Source organism: Palaemon carinicauda, chromosome 4 (genome assembly GCF_036898095.1).
Source record: "Palaemon carinicauda isolate YSFRI2023 chromosome 4, ASM3689809v2, whole genome shotgun sequence".
In the NCBI taxonomy this organism is placed as follows: domain Eukaryota; kingdom Metazoa; phylum Arthropoda; class Malacostraca; order Decapoda; family Palaemonidae; genus Palaemon; species Palaemon carinicauda.
The window spans coordinates 88,290,809-88,310,158 of NC_090728.1; the positions used below are offsets into that span (position 1 = coordinate 88,290,809).

The 19,350-nt window shown below is 46.7% G+C and overlaps 1 protein-coding gene across 2 annotated transcripts in view; it reads left to right on the top strand.

The window, feature by feature from the left end:
• Positions 1 to 19,350, top strand: part of aPKC (protein kinase C iota type) — a 354,044-nt gene that overhangs the window by 11,714 nt on the left and 322,980 nt on the right. For both annotated transcript variants that reach the window (XM_068372436.1, XM_068372435.1), the window contains exon 2: positions 13,824 to 13,945. In XM_068372436.1, coding sequence (XP_068228537.1) covers positions 13,824 to 13,945 — 122 coding nt within the window. The remainder of the gene's footprint in view (positions 1 to 13,823; positions 13,946 to 19,350) is intronic.

Consider the following 19,350-nt stretch of genomic DNA (forward strand, 5'->3'; position numbering starts at 1 on the left):
TAGTAAATGTTTCAAATTATGGGGCATGAAGTTGAATTGCACAAATAAATTGTTTTATTGAGAAAGTTTCAAGATTTTTAGTGATTAATCTATTCTGTAGAAGTGTTTTAATTCTTTCATTTTGCCTTGTTTTGAATATTGTTCTCCTGTCTGTTCTTCAGCAGCTGAATCTCATATAGTATATGAAAAATTTACTATATGGTAATGGTTTGTTTCAGAAAGCATTGTTGATAATACTATAACGTTGATACTAAAATGTTGAATGAAACTGTAAATTTTAAATATTAAACTTAGCCGGTGAATATATAATAGCTGACGTCTCCGACGGCTCGACAGATTCCAAAAACTCGCGAGCGATCGCCGTGAAGGTTGCGGGTGTGACCACCAGCGCCGACTATCGGCCAGATACCGCATATACTTGTAAACATCTCCAGTTCTTCTCTGTCGGTCTTGTCGACAAGTTGGTTCCACTCGCTTTATGACCTCGAGTTTTCTACCAAATTGGTGAAGTACTTGGTTTTGGTTTTATTGCTTTCGCCGTGTTGGATTATTCAATACTATCTTCAAAAGAAATGCTTTTGAAAGGAGAGGAAAAGTGTTTTGCCCTTGCTTTTTTTTTTATCTCTGGTTTTTCCATAGAGTAAAGAGGGCCGACCCTTCCCTCAGTGTACGGAAGTGTTTTTTAGGCTTTTAGTAATTATTTTATCACGTTATAAATTATTGTTGATATTTATAGATTTTCCTCTATATATTTTATAGGGCGTCGTCATTATATCGCTGTCTGGAGAGCCTCTAATGGACATTAGTCCTAACCAAGGAGCTAGGTCTCATAGTGAACGTAGAGAAGTCGTAACTTACAGTACCCCATCCCAGACTATTCTTTATTTGGGAATGGAGATACAGTTTCTGATTTTTCGGGCCTTTTCGTCTCCCACAAGAATGGAACAAGCTCTGTTAAAAGTCCTTCACTTGCAAGAGAAAAACAGTTGCTCTGTAGGAGTTTGAACTAGCCTCGTGGGAACTCTTTCATCGCTGGAGTAGTTTATCTCTCTGGGGAGACTCAACCTATGCCCTCTCCAATTTCACCTAAACCATTGGAACAAGGAGAAGGGCTTAGAGAGTATCTCTTTCCCAATCTCCAACTCAGTCTAGACATGTCTGACTTGGTGGGACAGCAACATCAGACTTCGAGAAGGTCTTTCTCTTGCGATCAAGAACCCAAACCATGTGTTGTATTCAGATGCATCGGATTTGGGTTAGGGAGCTCCACTAGACAGTCTGGAATGCTCGGGTCTTTGATCCACGGATCAGAAGGAACTCCATTTAAGGCAAGTAACATCTCTCCTTTGGCGAGATTTGTGCAAGGAAAAATGAATGTCTTGGCGGACTGCCTCAGCAGAAGAGGACAAGTCATCTCCATGGAGTGGACGTTGCATAAGACTGTGTGCGAGAAGCTATGGATGACATGGGGTCAACCCACCATAGATCTTTTTGCGACCTCTCTGACAAAGAGGCTCTCGACTTACTGCTTTCCAGTTCCAGATCCAGAGGCAGCCCACATAGACGCTTTCCTGCTGGACTGGTCTCACCTGGACGTTTATGCCTTTCCACCTTTCAAGATCCTAAACAAGGTGCTGCAGAAGTTCACCTCTCACGAAGGGACCAGGTTGACATTGGTTGCTCCACTCTGGCCCGCGAGAGAGTGGTTCACAGAGGTACTTCTATGGCTGGTAGACGTTCCAAGAAGTCTGCCGTTACGGATGGATCTCTTGCGACAGCCTCACGTAAAGAGATTTTATCAAAGCCTCCCCACGCTTCGTCTAACTGCCTTCAGACTATCGAAAGACTCTCTTGAGCTCGAGGGTTTTCGAAGGAGGCAGCTAGAGCGATCGCGAGGGCTAGAAGATCCTCTACCATCAGGATCTATCAGTCGAAATGGGAGGTATTTAGAGACTGGTGCAAGTCCTCCTCTATTTCCTCTTCCAAGTGCCTCTGTAGCGCAGATTGTGAATTTTCTGCCTTATCTGAGAAACGGTCGCTCCCTCTCTGCATCCACCATTAAAGGCTACAGAAGCATGTTAGCTTCTGTTTTCAGGCATAAGGGTTTGGATCTTTCTAATAACAAAGATCTCCAAGACCTGCTTAAGTCTTTCGAGACTTCCAAGGAGCGTCATATTTCGACTCCTGCTTGGAACTTGGACGTGGTCCTACAGTTCCTTAGGTCAGACAGGTTTGAACCATTAAATTCAGCCTCCCTGAAGGATCTTACCCTCAAGACACTTTTTTTTTGGTGAGCTTGGCTTCGGCTAAAAGGGTAAGTGAGATACATGCTTTTAGCAAGAACATCGGTTTCTCCGCTAATAAAGCAGTATGCGCTCTTCAACTTGGTTTTTTTGGCCAAGAATGAACTTCCGTCTCGTCCTTGGCCTAAATCATTTGAAATCCCCAGTCTTTCTGAGATTGTGGGGAATGAAGTTGAAAGAGTGCTGTGCCCCGTTAGAGCTCTTAATTTTTGTTTATCCAGAACTAAACCGTGACGAGGTTGTTCAGAGGCTTTGTGGTGCTCCGTTAAAAAGCCCTCTTTGCCTATGTCTAAGAATGCGTGGTCTTATTTTATTAGACTTTTGATTCGGGAGGCACACTCTCAATTAAGTGAGAAGGGTCATAATTTACTTAAAGTCAAGGCTCATGAAGTTAGAGCGATAGCAACTTCTGTAGCGTTTAAGCAAAATAGACCCATTAAAAGTATTATGGACGCGATCTTTTGGAGAGGCAAGTCGGTTTTTGCTTTATATTACTTGAAAGATGTCCAGACTCTTTATGAGGACTGCTACACACTGGGACCATTCGTAGCAGCGAGTGCAGTAGTGGGTGAAGGCTCTACCACTACATTCCCTTAATCCCAATATCCTTTTAATCTACTTTTGAAATTTTTAATCTTATTTTGGGTTGTACGGGAGACTAAGAAGTCTTTCGCAATCTTTTTGATTTGGCGGGTGGTCAAAATATTGTTTCTTGAGAGCGCCCAGATTAAGGGTATTGATGAGGTCCTGTTATAGGGGTGTTTACCCTGGTTATAGCAGATCCTGGGAGTCTTTCGGCATCCTAAGAGGATCGCTGGGCTTCATGAGGATAGCGGACTAATGAGGCAGAGTAATAATCAGAGTCTGCTTCCTTACCAGGTACCTATACTTAAGTCTGTTTTTTTAATAATTGTCAAAAACTCTTGAGCATATACGCCTTTATTGTATTAATACTGGTCTCTACCTACCACCATGGGTGTGAATCAGCTATTATATATTCACCGGCTAAGTTTAATATTTAAAAATGATATTTTGATTATAAAATAAATTTTTGAATATACTTACCCGGTGAATATATAAATTAAAGGCCCTCCCTTCCTCCCTGATAGAGACCTAGGGGACTGAGAAGAACTGGAGATGTTTACAAGTATATGCGGTATCTGGCCGATAGTCGGCGCTGGTGGTCACACCCGCAACCTTCACGGCGATCGCTCGCGAGTTTTTGGAATCTGTCGAGCCGTCGGAGACGTCAGCTATTATATATTCACCGGGTAAGTATATTCAAAAATTTATTTTATAATCAAAATATCATTTTTGACCTGTAGTACAGTAGGATCCAGTCAGTGGTTATTGATAGGACAAACTGATGTTTTATGATTGTAATCAAATACTTCTGCATCACCAAAGTAGTTACTGTAATGTTGTCTGAAAATTGAATTGGTCCGTAACTGGAATACAAACCTATGCTATTTATTAGGGGTATTACTTTCGGCTAAGCTGAAAGAACAAGCCATTAAAATTTAGCGAGGGTTAATTACCCATCCTGCTACAGTAGTTAACGCTGGTATGGGAGATAGCTTACTACCCCTCCCACTGACACATCTGTGATGGAGCTCACTTTGCTTTTGGCTCGGATGGTGAACAGTCGTTGCCGCTTTTCATCCTCACCAAATATTGGACTGCCATTAATGCTTTTTGTTCTTTTTCTTTTTCCAATATCAAACTTACCCGATGATCATATAGCTGCATCCCTGCTGCCCGACAGAAAAAAAAAAACCTACGGGCGGAATACGCCAGCGATCGCTATACAGGTGGGGGTGTACATCAACAGCGCCATCTGTCAAGTAGGTACTCAAGTACTCGATGTCAACAAAGAACCAATTTTCCCTCTGTCGTGCCACAGGCAAGACCTACTAAATACGCCGTCCCTAACTGGATTTGTTTTCACAACGATTTGGTGAAGTACACTATTCCAGTTTTGAGCTTTCGCTATGCAGGGGTTTTATCTTCATTTCAAAACTTGAACTCGTTTTGGATAGATTTAATTAAGGTGACGAAGAGAGTATGGACTCTCTTTCACTTTTAATGGCCGACCCTTCCCTTAGACGGAAGTGTGTTTAGGTTTTTGGTAATTTTGCTTAACAAGTTATAGATCTATTTATTTTATATCTCTCCGCCTTTATAGGCCTCTTCGATTAACTTTCCATTTATTATAAACTTATAAAAATTAATTTTTGTTTGTTTATATGCGACCTTTCCTAATAGTAGGCGGTCCTTACTTGGAACCGAAGTTAATTAACTTTGAGCCCGTCATATCGTATTTACCTTTTAAGAATTTATCCCTTTTTAATTTTAATGTTTTTGAAAGAATTTCTTTGATAGTCTCGTACTGTTTTCAAAGATGAACTAACGTTTAGTTTTGTCTCCGCAGTTGTTGACGTTCAGAACGTTCAACGTGCGCTCTATCGTTACGATAGAGAGAGAGTATTTCACGATTTCACGTTGCAGTAAGAGTAAACCGATTCTAGCGTTTCGTTCATTCTTTCTTAGCTTAAATGGTTTAAATTCTAAATAAAGGAACTTTTTATTTGGGAAACCTTTCAGTGTTTTCCTTTAGCAAATAATTGTTTTAACGATATATAATTGGGCTCTTCTCTCAGGTTCTAAGTCAAGAGAGAAGAGAGAGAGAGATAGAGACGGAGGGAGAGAGAGGAGAATAAACGTTTCGTTCAAGCGGGTAACGTTGTTCTCGTTTTTTTTTTTACTCTTCTCCCTAGTCGCTGTAGGGGAAGAAGGTAAAACGTTTCTAGAGTTTTATTCTTGTTCCCAGGCTTTATGCGGTGAGAGATTTTAAACGTAGTTTATTTGATCCAGTGTTTAGTCTCTTTTCCAGCCACTGAATTCTTTATCTTTAATTATGTTTTTCTGTTGCATTGTAAAACTGTTTTCGCAATTACTACCTTTTAATGAAGGATAGGATTGCGTGTTTCAGGTAGAAATCAGTTAAAGTTTCGATTTCAGTGAAATAAGTGCAAACAGAAAATCAAAAGTGATATGCGCAAAGTGTTACAGTGTTGCGTTCGAGGGTTCGTCTGTTCGTGCCAGTTGTTCACCTAGTCCGATACCTCTTACAAGCTCCCAAGCCCAGGGGAGAAGTAATGTCGAAGGACTTATGGGTTCCACAGGCCTTGATCGACGAACAGACGTTTCCCTCCGTGGTTTCGGGTGTATCTATACACGTTGCCGACGTGATCACCCCACCCACACAAGACGAGAGAGCCCATTTATTCCTCGTCTGCGGAAGAGGTTTCTCGAGAAACCATGGACCAAATCTTGCAGCTTTTTAAGTGCAAGTCGGTCCCTTCCGCGCAAGTCCAACGGCCTAGGTGTAGCCACTGGGTCAGTTCGGACTCGCTGCAGTCATCCGACGACTGCACACCTCCCAAGAGAGGCAAGGTGGTACCGCAACAGGCAGTAACTCCGTCTGTTGCCGCACCAGCTGTTTTAGACCCTCAGTCACAACGGACAGTAGCTCCGTTTGTTGCCGTCTTTTATAGACCCTAGTGGTCTTTACTGCAGTCTATGCAGACTCAGTTAGCTGCGGTTATGCAGGAGTTTCGTGCGGAGAAGGTTTACTCTGCTCTCGTTAGCCTACAACCTGCCACGGTTGTGCGCCCAGCTCACGCTGAGGCTGCCTGCTCCCACACTCCGGCTGCGGAGAGCTCCACCTCCGATGCGCGATCGACCCTGCCAGACGCATGTTAACATTAGCCGACGTGCGGCTCCCTCCGTTAACATGCGTGAGCTACCGCATCAGCAGTGGGAAGGTGGAGTCAAGCTGCCGTGTTTTGACGCAATGCGGCATGCTCCGCAACACACGGCAGTCCCCACCACGCACCACCACTCCGCTTTGGTTGCCTGCTCCCTCACTCCGACTGCGGAGAAGGTTGACGATGCACCCGTTGGCCTACAGCCTGCCACGGTTGTGTGCCCAGCATGGCTGCCTGCTCCCACACTCTTGTTGTGAGAGCTCCTCCACCCATGCGCAGTCGACCCTGCCAGACGCATGCTGACTCCCACAGACACACGGAGCACTCCGTTGCCTTGCGTGAGCTACCACAAGCTGCCGTGTTTTGACACGGTGTGTCAGCCTCCGCAACCCACGGTGGTTACCGCCACTCGCCCGCAGCTGACTAGTCAGTCAGGAGTTGAGGCTTCCCCACACAGCTTTGGTTGTTGCCAGCTCACAGACTGTCAAGCAGTTACATGACGTTGCCTTCTGGTCTGCTACTAATGCACCAGTGCTGTATGTCCTCACGCACCTGTTGTGGTTGACAGTTCAGTTTTTGACAGTTCACAGACTGTCAAGCAGTTACATAACGTTGCCTTCTGGTCTGCTGCTTATGCACCAGTGAGACCCTCACTGATATAACCTAGCTTTTCTCGGACATGGTTCCTGTAGATGAGAAAGTGCTGTTCTCCCTCCTTCTGATATTCCCTTGAGGTCTCTGTCATTTGGAGAGGAGCCTTAAGCTACTTAGCCTCCTATAGACTTTAATTAAAGCATAACATGCTTCCAGGGATGGTAAATGGTTCCGCTTCAGTCGCTAACCCCGTCTGTTGCCACACCTGCTCCCATAGACCTTGGGCTTTGTTGCAAGACATGCAGTCCAAGCTTAGTCCTTGATAGAGGATTTTTTACGGAGAAGAACCTTCTAGCCAACAACCTTCCTACCGGTTGGTTGTACGCCCTGTTGACGCTGAGGTGTCCTACTCACGTCCGACAGTTGAGATGGTTCCTCTACCGGTGCGACCCAGTGTGGGTTGCCAGTCGCACGTTGACGTTAAGCGACTCTCGGAGGTGGTTGTGGACGTTCAGTGTGTCACTAGGAAGACGTTCAACAACCAGCAGAGGTGACTTGTTGTGACGCAGTGCGGCAACCTCAGCAACCCGATAGGGGGTTGTCTGCACAACCCAGACAGTCTAGACAGTTTCGGGTTGTCGCTGTACTTCCTCGCGTCCCCATGGTTGACAGTTCACAGACTGTGCAGCAGTACCATGATCTTGTGTCCGGCTCCGTCACGCATCCACCAGTGCGACCGGATTCAGCGAGTCAGACGTTGCCCACTCCGTTGCCGTTTCCTCATCAGTTTCGGATGAGGAACCCTCTGATGAGGACATGGCTGAGCAAGACGATCAACCCCCAGCCCTGCTATCCATCCAGAAGATGCTGAAGAAGGAACACGGCCCTGTCAGGCTGTGGATGAGTCTGGTTAGGACTCTGTCATCCGTGGTTCAATTGGTGTCACTTGGAAGACTACACCTCCGTCCTCTTCGGTATCATCTAGCTCTTCACTGGAAAAGGACAAGACGCTAGAAGCGGTCTCGATCCCGGTTTCCGGAAGATAAGTCTGGTCTGACTTGATGAAAGGACTTTTTCAACCTTTGAAAGGGTCTTCCCCTGACTGTTCAGACTCCCAACCACGTTCTCTTCTCAGACGCATCGGACGTAGGCTGGGGTGCGACCTTAGGCGGTAGGGAATGCTCGGGATTATGGAACTCGAGTCAAAGGACAATGCATTTCAACTGCAAGAAGCTTCTGGCAGTACGTCTGACCTGGAAAAGCTTCAGGTCTCTCCTTCAAGGCAAAGTGGTGGAGGTGAACACGGTCAACTCCCTGCTTTGATGTTCATCTCCTAGCAAGGAGGGACCTACTCTCTGACATGGTACGAGTTCGCAAGTGACCTCCTCTCCTGTTCAACAGGTCTAGACTTTTCACTAGTAACGAGTTTCATCCAAGGCAACTTGAATGTCTTAGCAGATTGTCTCAGTAGGAAGGGACAATAATTCCAACATATTGGACCCTCCACTAGGATGTATGCAAGAGACTTTGGGTCACCTGGGGCCAGCCAACCATAGATCTCTTCGCAACCTCGATGTCCAAGAGGCTCTCAATACTTTGCTCACCTATCCCGGACCCAGCAGTAGTTCTTATAGATGCCTTTCTACTAGATTGGTCTCATCTAGATCTATATGCGTTCCCTCCGTTCTAGATTGTCAACAAGGTACTGCAGAAGTTCGCCTCTCACGAAGGGACAAAGTTGACGCTAGTTGCTTCCCTCTGGCCCGCGAGAGAATAACTTACCGAGGTACTTCGATGGCTAGTAAACGTTCCCAGAACACTTCCCCTAAGGGTGGACCTGCTACGTCTGCCACGCGTAAAGAAGGTACTCCAAGGCCTCCACGCTCTTCGTCTGACTGCCTTCAGAGTATCGAAAGACTCTCGAGAACTAGAGGTTTTTCGAAGGAGGCAACCAGAGCGATTGCTAGAGCAAGGAGAACATCCACCCTTAGAGTCTACCAATCGAAGGGGGAAATCTTCCGAAACTGGTGCAAGTCAGTATCCGTATCCTCGACCAGTACCTCTGTAACTCAAATAGCTGACTTCCTCTTATATCTGAGGAAAGAGCGATCTCTTTCAGCTCCCACTATCAAGGGTTACAGAAGCATGTTGGCATCAGTCTTCCGTCACAGAGGCTTAGATCTTTCCAACAATAAAGATCTACAGGACCTCCTTAAGTCTTTTGAGACCACGAAGGAGCGTCGTTTGGTTACACCTGGTTGGAATTTAGACGTGGTTCTAAGATTCCTTATGTCAGACAGGTTCGAACCACTTCAATCAGCCTCCCTGAAAGATCTCACCTTTAAGACTCTTTTCCTGATATGCTTAACCACAGCTAAAAGAGTCAGTGAGATTCATGCCTTCAGCAAGAACATCGGATTCTCATCCGAAACGGCTACATGTTCTACATCTTGGTTTTCTAGCCTAACACGAGCTGCCTTCTCGGCCTTGACCAATATCGTTCGATATTCCAAACTTATCGTATGGTTGGAAATGAACTAGAAAGAGTATTATGTCCTGTAAGAGCTCTTAAGTTCTATTTTAAAACCTTTACGAGGCCCGTCTGAAGCTTTATGGTGTTCAGTTAAGAATCCTTCTTTGCCTATGTCAGAGAATTCTTTATCCTATTTTTATCAGACTGTTAATACGAGAAGCTCATTCCCTTCTGAATGAGGAAGACCAAGCTTGGCTGAAGGTAAGGACACACGAAGTTAGAGCTGTCACAACTTCCGTGGCCTTTAAACAAAATAGATCTCTGCAAAATATATATTCGACGCAACCTATTGGAAAAGCAAATCAGTGTTCGCGTCTTTTATCTTAAGAATGTCCAGTCTCTTTACGAGAACTGCTACACTCTGGGACCATTCGTAGCAACGAGTGCAGTAGTGGTGGGGGCTCCACCACTACAATTCCCTAATTCCAGAACCTTTTTAATCTTTCTCTTGAAATATTTTTGGGTTGTCCGGAAGGCTAAGAAGCCTTACGCATCCTACTTGATTTGGCGGGTGGTCAAAATAATTTCTTGAGAAGCGCCTAGATTAGAGGTTTTGATGAGGACCTTTAGTATGGGTTGCAACCCTTCATACTTCAGCTCCTAGGAGTCGCTCAGCATCCTATGAGGATCGCGAGGCTCAGTAAGGAAGACGTACTTAAAAAGGCAGAGTAATTGTTCAAGTCGTCTTCCTTACCAGCTACTTATTTATTTTATGCTTGTTATTTTGAATAACTGCTAAAATGAAATACGGAATACTTAGCTCATAATGTCAACTTGTAATGCTGGTCTCTACCCACCCCCCTGGGTGTGAATCAGCTATATGATCATCGGGTAAGTTTGATATTGGAAAATGTTATTTTCCTTAGTAAAATAAATTTTTGAATATACTTACCCGATGATCATAAATTAAAGGACCCACCCTTCCTCCCCAATAGAGAACCAGTGGGACAGAGGAGAAAATTGGTTCTTTATTGACATCGAGTACTTGAGTACCTACTTGACAGATGGCGCTGTTGATGTACACCCCCACCTGTATAGCGATCGCTGGCGTATTCCGCCCGTAGGTTTTTTTTTTTCTGTCGGGCAGCAGGGATGCAGCTATATGATCATCGGGTAAGTATATTCAAAAATTTATTTTACTAAGGAAAATAACATTTTTCATTGTGTGTGTGTGTGGACTTCTACCAACTATGCGTACTGTCTGGGACCTGAGGGCTGCTCCTCCGGTACTTTCATGTCTGCCGAGGACACCAATCCTCACACACATTACCTATCCTGCAGAGGTCAACGGTGTGATGTTTTCAATAAGTGGAATGAGTGTCTGGAGTGTTCTGCCTCCCAGTGGGAATGGTTTGGGTGATGGTGGTTTCTTCGAAGCAGAAGAAACCCAGCGCTTCTTCTTTCGCTTCCCGACCTTCCTCCTAAGCTTCTGCTCATTCGGTGTCCTCCCCCCGGGAGGTTCCATGACTCTTTCTCCCTTATTACAGTGTGGTCATCCTTGGGGTTACCGGGTCCGCCTGCCTGGGATAACCTGCTGCAGCTTCTTCGCCGTGGTGTTAGTGTGCAGCCCTCGTCGACGTCAGAGGTGGATCCTCTTTCTTTTGTTGATGTCATTGTGTCAGAGGTGTCGTCTGCTGCCTATCCTGCTGACTCTCCTGCCCCTTCGGACTCTTCCAACACCCCCTCGCCGAAGATCTTTCAAGGAGGAAGCAAAGTCCTACACGTCTCCTGCTAGTGTTTCTCCCCCTCCCTGGAGTTCACTCATAGAGACTCCTTTTTGGAGGACTGCTGCTGCTGAAGGTCAGCTTGCTGATCCATTGGCACCCAGTGGGCATCACCGTGGACGTTGTTCTCGTAGTGCTCGTCCTCCTCTTCCCTTTAGAAGTGTGCGTTCACCTTTAGTGAAAAGACACCTCTTTGACTCTGTCAGCGCAGCCTTCTTGCACTGAGGAGCCACCTCATTCTTCGTCTTTTGGCTCTCGACCTTCGCCTGCCCCTGGACCTTCTTCCGACGACTCTCCCGCTAGTCCATGAACTTCGTCTCTGGACTCAACACGGCCTGTGGATCGTGTGCGATCCCCATCGGAGGATGCTCGTTCTTCTGAAGGACACATCACTTCACCTGCTCATCTAACACGCCGATTTTCAGTCTTCCCTTCTACTTGCCGTTCACTTGACCGTCTGTCTCCTCCAGCTCTCCATCTAACTTCTCGACGATTGACCACACCACAACCTCGCGCGCGATCATCGTCAACGCTTTGTTTGCTTGCTCGTCATTCTCCATCGCGCCATTAGCCTGCACTTTCTCTGCCTGCGCGCTCTTATCCCAATCATCGCCAACCAACACGTCATTCGCCAGCGCACAAGGTGCCTGCTTATCGCTTGCCCAGATATCGCGCTGCTGCAGGCTCTTATTCTCCACGACGTCAGTCTCCTGTCTGTTAGCGTGCGCATGTGCCAGCGGACCGACGTGCAGATATTTCTCGCCACCCAGCATTGCCTGCTCGTCATCAGTATCTAATAAGTCAGCCTGCTCTCTCGCGCCAGCATTCTCCAGCTCAGCATCTTTCTCCAGCTGTACAACATGCGCCTTCTTGCTAGCTCTCTCCAGTCCACCAGCGTTCACCAGCATAAGCGTGCGCCTTCTCCACAAGCGCAGAGCCGGCACTGTTTTCCAACGCTTAGGCACTCTCTGATGCATGGAAATGTGTCCCAACGAGTTCAGGCAGAACCAGATACACCCTATCCTCCGACTTTGAGGAAGTCACGCCATCCGGAAGGTAAGGTAGGAAACCAGTAACAGAAAGGTAGGCATTCGCCCTCCAGACCATCGGTCGTCTTACCGAGGAAGGGCAGAGTTGCATCCCACAGGTTTCCGTCGCCCCATTCCCCTCCCGACAAACGCATTACAGCGCGACCACCATTGAAAGAGGGAAAGGGCGCTCCTGGGGAGTTCAAGATCCCGGTATCAGCCAGCTTTGGAAGAGACTCCTCAAAGGGAACCTTTGGCCCCTTTCCCTTCATGGGACCTTTCAGACAGTGCCGGCGTCAGTAAGCAGCCCTGGTTCAATGCCATTGTCAGGGTGGTTGTGGAAGCTTTCGGACCTGCCTATTCAACTTGCTCTTTGGAGGCCTCTGCCATCCCACTACAACCTTTAGTACTAGCAGAGTTCCGGCAAAGAACCTTGGCTGCTTCGCCCCTGAAGAGGAAAAGAGGAGTCTCTGATACCATCGCATCCTCTAGTTTGAAGCTGACCCCTGTGAGGCCTTCTGCTTCAAGGCCAAACCTTCCTGGTACTGCTCCCAGACGCTCTCCCTGCTCACCACCACCTCTGTCGAGGGATCCTCTTGAGGATCAAAAGGTAGGAAGACTCCCCTTGAGGACTCTCCTCCACAGGGCCTTAACATCCAGGCCCTACAAACTACCAGCTCCTCAGCAGCCAAACCCAGCCAAGACCTCGACGAGCAAGACAACAGCAAAGAAGGTGGTGTCTAAAAAGCCCTTTCCGATAAAGGACAGTAAAGGCACAAAGTCCTCCAGGGGAGGAAAATATCCTAGAGGAAGCGGCCACGGGTGCAAAACCGCGTATATAGGCCTAATACCTGAAGCTCCTTATTGGACAAGTAGCAGAAGGTTGAGGGCACTGTTACCCAGTTTTAGTCTGCATGAATGAAAAGATTTGACTGGCTCTTTTTCTTTTCTTCATCCTCCCTGCTCTTGCGGAAAGCAGCAACCTGGGTTCTCTGAACAAGCTGACCTCAAACCACTGCAGGTAAACCATGCTTCCTTGTGTACCTAGTAATGAGTTAGTATTGTTGTGTCCCCATACCCTGGCGAGATAGTATTGGAAAAGTCTTAGTTACAATCAGTTTTTCCTTCAAAAGACTGGGAATAACTTTTACCTTGACAGTCACACTGCTAATATGTCAACACACAGCTTGCGTAGGCCGCGTACCTTGCGTAGCAATGTTCAGCAAGGTGTAGGGACTCCTTATTTTTGGTACATACCTATTCAAAATAAGGAGCCCCTGGGTAGCCAGAAAGCCAGTTTGGCAGGGACTTCTACCCTCCTAATGGGTGAGTCACCCTTAATAAATAGCATAGGTTTTTATTCCAGTTATGGAACAAATGACAAATTCAAGGATGATTTGTATTTTCTAACGATAAAATCCTTTAGCTACTTATACAAACTTACCCGCCAACCCTATCCCCCTTGAAGTCCTACCTCCAAGCAAAGTGAGCTTGATCACAAGTGTGTGAGTGGGAGGGGTAGTGAACTACCCCCTACCCCCGCTAACTAGCTGGATGGATAGTTAACCCTCGCGAAAATTTAATGGTTTGTTCTTTCAGCGAATACCCCTAATAAATAGTTGAAGGCTTGTATCGTAAATACGAATTATCTCCGAGTTTATCATTTCCACAAAATTTGTTGGTGGTTGATTTTGGATAAATGACAGTAAATGTATTACAGGTACATATACGCTATAATGTTTGTATAATTTATTTCTTTATGCTGTATTTTTAGTTGTCCCCTTGAGACTGATAATCTAGTTTCATTCTCTACAGAGTTGTATTTTATAGTTTTCCAAGGTCTAGAAAAATACTTTTTTTTTTTATTTCAGGGAAGTGTATATAACCTACATTCCTCCAAGTTTAGAAGTTGAAAGCTTGGAACAGGAGATACGTGCAATATGCAAATTTGATGCGAGTCAAGTATTCACTGTGAAATGGGTGGATGAAGAAGGTTAGTACTGAACTGTACAGCACTGTATTGAGTTATGATAATCTTTGTTTCTTTATCTTGATTTGATGTTTGCATTTTGAGCTTTGTTATTTGAGGAGATCCATTTAAGTATAGTAGGTTTAAACTAGATTAGAATTTGATGTAACATCAAAAAGTATTTTTTAAGCATAGGTTTGTTTTCAATTATGTAAGTTATTTTGAAAAATTTGTTCTTGCATTGTTAACAGTAAAGTGCTGAAAATCAATTAGATTTATATGAAACTGAAAATACTGTACTGTATGTGTGCTTTATTGGATTTTGTGGAACATTTCTGTGTTTTGTTGGAAACTACTAAAAAGTACTGTATGTTGTATATTAATTTTCTTTTTTCATGCGTTGGAAATTACCACACTTTATGTAAATTCAATCTTGTGTATCCATTATTTATTCCCTCTCAAATACAAACCCTACGCTATTTATAGAAGTACACTTTCAACGAATCTGAAAGACTAGCCATGCTAATTTAGTGGGGGATAACCACCCCAACCACTAGTTATGGTGTGGGGAGTTGGGTAGTCAGCTACCCCCCCTCACTCACACACCTGGGTTGAGCAACCACTTTGCGTTCTGGCTCGGTCGAGAACGGTCATACTACTGCTCTCTCCCGCTTTGAGAGTTGCCATTATTAATAACTTTTTCTTTTTCTTTGCAGTTTTTTGCATGGTTGCTGCTTGTAGTCTCATGCGTACTTGTCCAGGCCCCAAAAGCCGCTTTTCCGCTACCTTCGTGTCCGCCATGGAGATGGGCCCCTACTTGCTGTGTCCGGCTTGCCAGAGCTGCCGGTGTTCAGAGGATGACACCTGTGTTTAGTGTAATGGGCAGTCTGCCCCACATTCTCTTCCTGAAACTGCTACTCCACCGGTCCTTTCTGGGGAACGGCTGAGTAGCAGCGCAGGCCTGGTTAATCCATGTCAACCTTGTGGGTCAAGAGACGGTACCGACTTCCCTAGCAAGTTGGTCCTGCCCCTTCCTCCAGCGAGTGCCTTCTCACTGTCTGATCTTTTGTCTTTTTGGCCATCACTTGGTATTGATGGCCCCCCATTCTAGAACATTTTCTTCGGACTCCTTCAGTTTGGGGCGAAGCCGAGGCGTTCGTCCCCTTGCTCCTCGGAGGTTGATCCTCCGCTATGGGCGTAGGCGATGCAGCCTGTCAGTCAGACTTCTGGTCCCCTGTGACCGACGCCGAGGGGCGGTAGAGGGTCAGAGTCTGAGGCAAGTTCCCCTTCCGACGGAACACTTCTCATGCTCGCACGAGAAAACTGCTAGTGGGTAGCGGTCTCCTTATGCTTGCTTTTCGCCCCCTAATGGCTGGGGTAGGGTGTTGTCCTAAGTGATTTTCTCCATTGGGAGAACAAACCTCTTCTCTGGGAGAAGCTTAAGCATGCCCTCGGGTGATTTCTTCAGAGGTTCGTCGGGTGGAGGAGTGTCTGACTCCTCTCCATCCTGGGCGTGGTCCTCCTCCAGCGGTAAGAGCCCGCATTTTTGAACCCTCGTGTTCAAATCATGATGTCCCTTCAGGGTCTCATGACGATCACACATTGGGCTTGCGTTAAGCCTTCGGGTTCTCGTAACTGGGAGTCTTCAGTCTCCCGTAGTTGTACTTTTGGGCTCTCGCAACACTGGTTACATGGAGCCCTCGGGTTCTTGTGACTTGTGTCATGACGAGCCTCCTGGCTTTTGTGACTGTTTACACAGAGCCTTTGGGCTCTCGTAGATTGCGTTTAGCTGAGCCTGTTGGCTCTTGTAACCCTCGTTATGTTGAGCCTTTGGGCTCTCATCATTTACAGAGTTCTTGGACTCTCGTCACTTTGAGCCTTCGCTCTCTCGTGACTGCCGTTACACTGAGCCTTCTGACTCTTGTCTCCTCGTTTACACTGAGCCCTTGGCTTTTCGTATCACTCCTGGACCTCCAGGTCCTCGTTGCGTGAACCCTATGGTTTCATGCGACAGGATTCTTTATAGGTCGTACCATGTGCCAAGTTTCTAGGACGTAGAACCTTCGGATTCTTGTCACTCCAATCCACAGTTTTCCCGCTGTACAATTGCTTCCCCACCTGGGTTTCGTTTCCCTGCCCCTACTCGGTCTTATTCTGTGTTGCATAATGTGGTAGCGTCTTGCAGTGAATCTTGGCTTACCACCTCCATGAAACTTGTTCCGTCACCAACCCTCGGTATTCATGTCCCAAGGCAAGGTTCCATTGCTGTTCTTGGCTGCAGGAGGTATCCCTGCACATGCTAAACCTTTGGCAAAGCGAGATTCCTACCAGTCTACAATCTCGCCGGCTTCCACTTGCCCCAAGACAGCTGTCATACCCTGAAGGGAAGGTCAGTGCCTATCCTGCCTGCAGGAAAAGTGTCTCAGAATCCTTCACAGGTTTCTAAGCCCAGGGCTCCATCCTGCCTCAATGATCCCCCTCCCAGCACATTGCGAGCTCTCGACCCCTCATAGCTGAAAGCATTAAGGTTCTGTAAATGGAATACAAACCTTCACTATTTATAGGAGTACAGTATTACTTTCCGCAAAGCTGGAAGACGAGGCATTAGACTTTTAGGGAGGCTTAACTACCCATACCGCTAGTTAGCAGAGGTTGGGGGTTAGTAGGTACCCCTTTCACTCACACACCTGTGAGTGTACTTCACTTTACTTTTGGCTGGGGAAGAGACGTCTCTCTCCCCTGTCCGACTGATGTCCTTTAGATTTTAATCTCATGTTTTTCTCTTTTTATAGTACTTACGAAAACATTCTATGGTTTTATGTATATTTTAAGCTTTCTTTACATTGAATGTTGCTGTTTGTGTGACAGCATAGTGCGGTAGGTTCTCAAGGCCGGAGATTTTTCCCTTACGACCTTCCTCCATTGAACAACGGCCATCCAGTAGGCGGGTGGCCTACCGAGTGACTCGGCCTCTTCCGCAGGGGAGTCATCATCATTTGGATACTCCTCCGTTCGGCTGTTATCGTCGCCCTCCCCTCTACGGGATCTTGGAGGTATTCTGCTTGCAGCATTCACAGAGCTTGACTCTTTCTCACTGATAAAGCCGCTCACTTCACGGCCGGCAGATACTCTGGGGGGGGCTACACCTTTCCTGTTCGCTGGTTAGGTTGTGGTTCCGAAAGGTTTTTTCTTTGGTGAAATAAAAACAGTTTGTAATTTAACTTTTCAGCTTCGACTTTGCTTGCCAGTGGTGGCTGCGCATAACCTTAGCTTGTCCGCTCCCTCTTGGGGTACCCCCTTCCCGCTGGAGAGTTAAGTGGTTCTCCCAAGTAGTTTGTTTTGTCAGCTTAATTAATTAATTATGATTTTTGTTTTGTTATTTTTTTATGGTGCCGCTGTCCTCCTGTCGATTCGGCCTGGGAATGGAGTGCGCAATCCTTAATTTGTCTGTTCTCTAAGGGAACACCTTTCCTATCCGTGGATTAGGTGCTCCTCCCGAGGGAGTTTTTTTTTTTCCTCTGTTAGCAATGCCGTACTTCTTCGTTCGGCTAAGATAGCTGACGTAGGAGGGCAGTGTCGTTCATTCCTGTGAAATTTGCTGTCGCTCGCCGTCACTTTCCTGTTCTCCTGCGCCTGTGGCAGCTTCTGATCAGCACACTAACCTTGATTGACTATCTCCGGCCACGCTATCCTAGTTAGCGCCCGAGGCAGACCTTCAACTTTAACAAGGCTTGTTGATGGTAAGCAGAGAGCGATGCCCGGAGGTCCGCCTCTAGTTTCCCTTCCGAGGTAGAGTTATCCTCCCCAGGTGTTGGGTTTTCCTTCCTTCCTAGGGAGAACTTCCCTTCATCTTCAATGTCTAGCAACCTTCCTGCTTGCGGGGAGAATCGTTAACAGCTGCATCTCATTGGCTGTTGCAGTTTCTTCCCCAAAGGCTATGCTCCCCCCCCATCATGCTGATCCGACACTTCTGTCGGGGATGGAGCAAAGTTCGAGCCTACTCTCTCCTGCAGGTGATCACCTCTTGTGTTTGCAAGAGAGACCACTCCTAGACACACTTCTTCAGAGACCTTCCAGCTGGGCAGCCTCCCCTGCGGAGGATCGTCATCGGCGAGCTCGCTGAGTTCGTAGTCCTCTTCGTCACCTCAAGACACGCTCTTTCTCCATTGGCAAAGAGACGTCTGTTGACTCCTCAGGTTCATCTTCGCAGCGCTTCTCTTCCGAGGATCTTCCTCTTCATGGTTCTCTTGCTTCCCGATCTGCGCCCATTTCTTTGGATTGGGGTCTTAATTGTTTTCCCAACATTGTTGTGGTTTACAGACTATCTTGCCTCTTCTCCTGATCTCCAACGGACCCCGGTTCGTAACTTGCTATCTAGGATCCATTCTTGATCCTCTCCAGCGGATGATCGTCCTGCTAAGGGTTACATCCCTTCTCCAGGTCTTCGATTGGCAGCATGCCGTTCTCCAACCTGCCAATCCCCAGTTTTCTGATAGCCTAGCTGATCAATCGTCATCTCACTGATCACTGATTGCTAGCTCGTCTTTCTTCGATCGTCGACCTCCAGTCTCGGCCATCGCTGATCTCCAGCTCGCCCATTGCCAACTCGCCAATGGCGAACCATACTGCTGTCCTTCAACTAGCCGATTGTCGATTGCCGGCAGCTCGTCATTCGACAGCTTTCTGATCCCCAGCCTACCAATTGCCAGTTCACTGTTTGCAAGCTCAAAGATCAATGATCGCCACATCAATTACCTGCTCGCGGGTCACCAGATCTTCGATTCGCCAACTCGCCAATCGCCTATTCAATGGCTAGACGATCTCCATCTTCTTACCAATAGCATTAATCACTGACTCAATATTTCGCTAGTCGCCTGCTCTTGCTCATCTGTAAGCCAGCTCAAGATCGTCTTCTCACCTCGCTACTTTTGTAACCATCCCTCGTAGAGTTAAAGGAGCTACTCCCAAGAGAGTGCTTTCATCTGCATGACATAGATCATCTTCTCACCTCTCTCTTGAGCTTGTGCTACTTCGGTAGGCCTCCTACATAGAGTTAAAGGAGTTTAATGTAGTTTTCCTTCTGGGAACCAAACCCAGCACTTTCCATCGACGACTGGGGTAATACACGAGGGTTACCCATGGCACTTAATACCCCTCCTGGTTCCCGGCCTTCGCTCATACCTATAGACTCTCCGTGTTCTCGTCATTCGCCAGCCTTGTGGCACTCAACAGACCATAACTCCTCGCCATCTGCTCACGGACAAACTCCGGTTCGTAGCTCGCCAGTTGGTTCCAGCCATCTGGTCAATCTTCCATCACTGACTTGTCTACAGGCTGCTGCTCAGCATTCGTCAACGGTGGTCCATTTGCGATCCTCTCCAGCTGCTTGTTGTTCTCCTAAGAGTCACAGCCCTTCCCCGATCACCTAC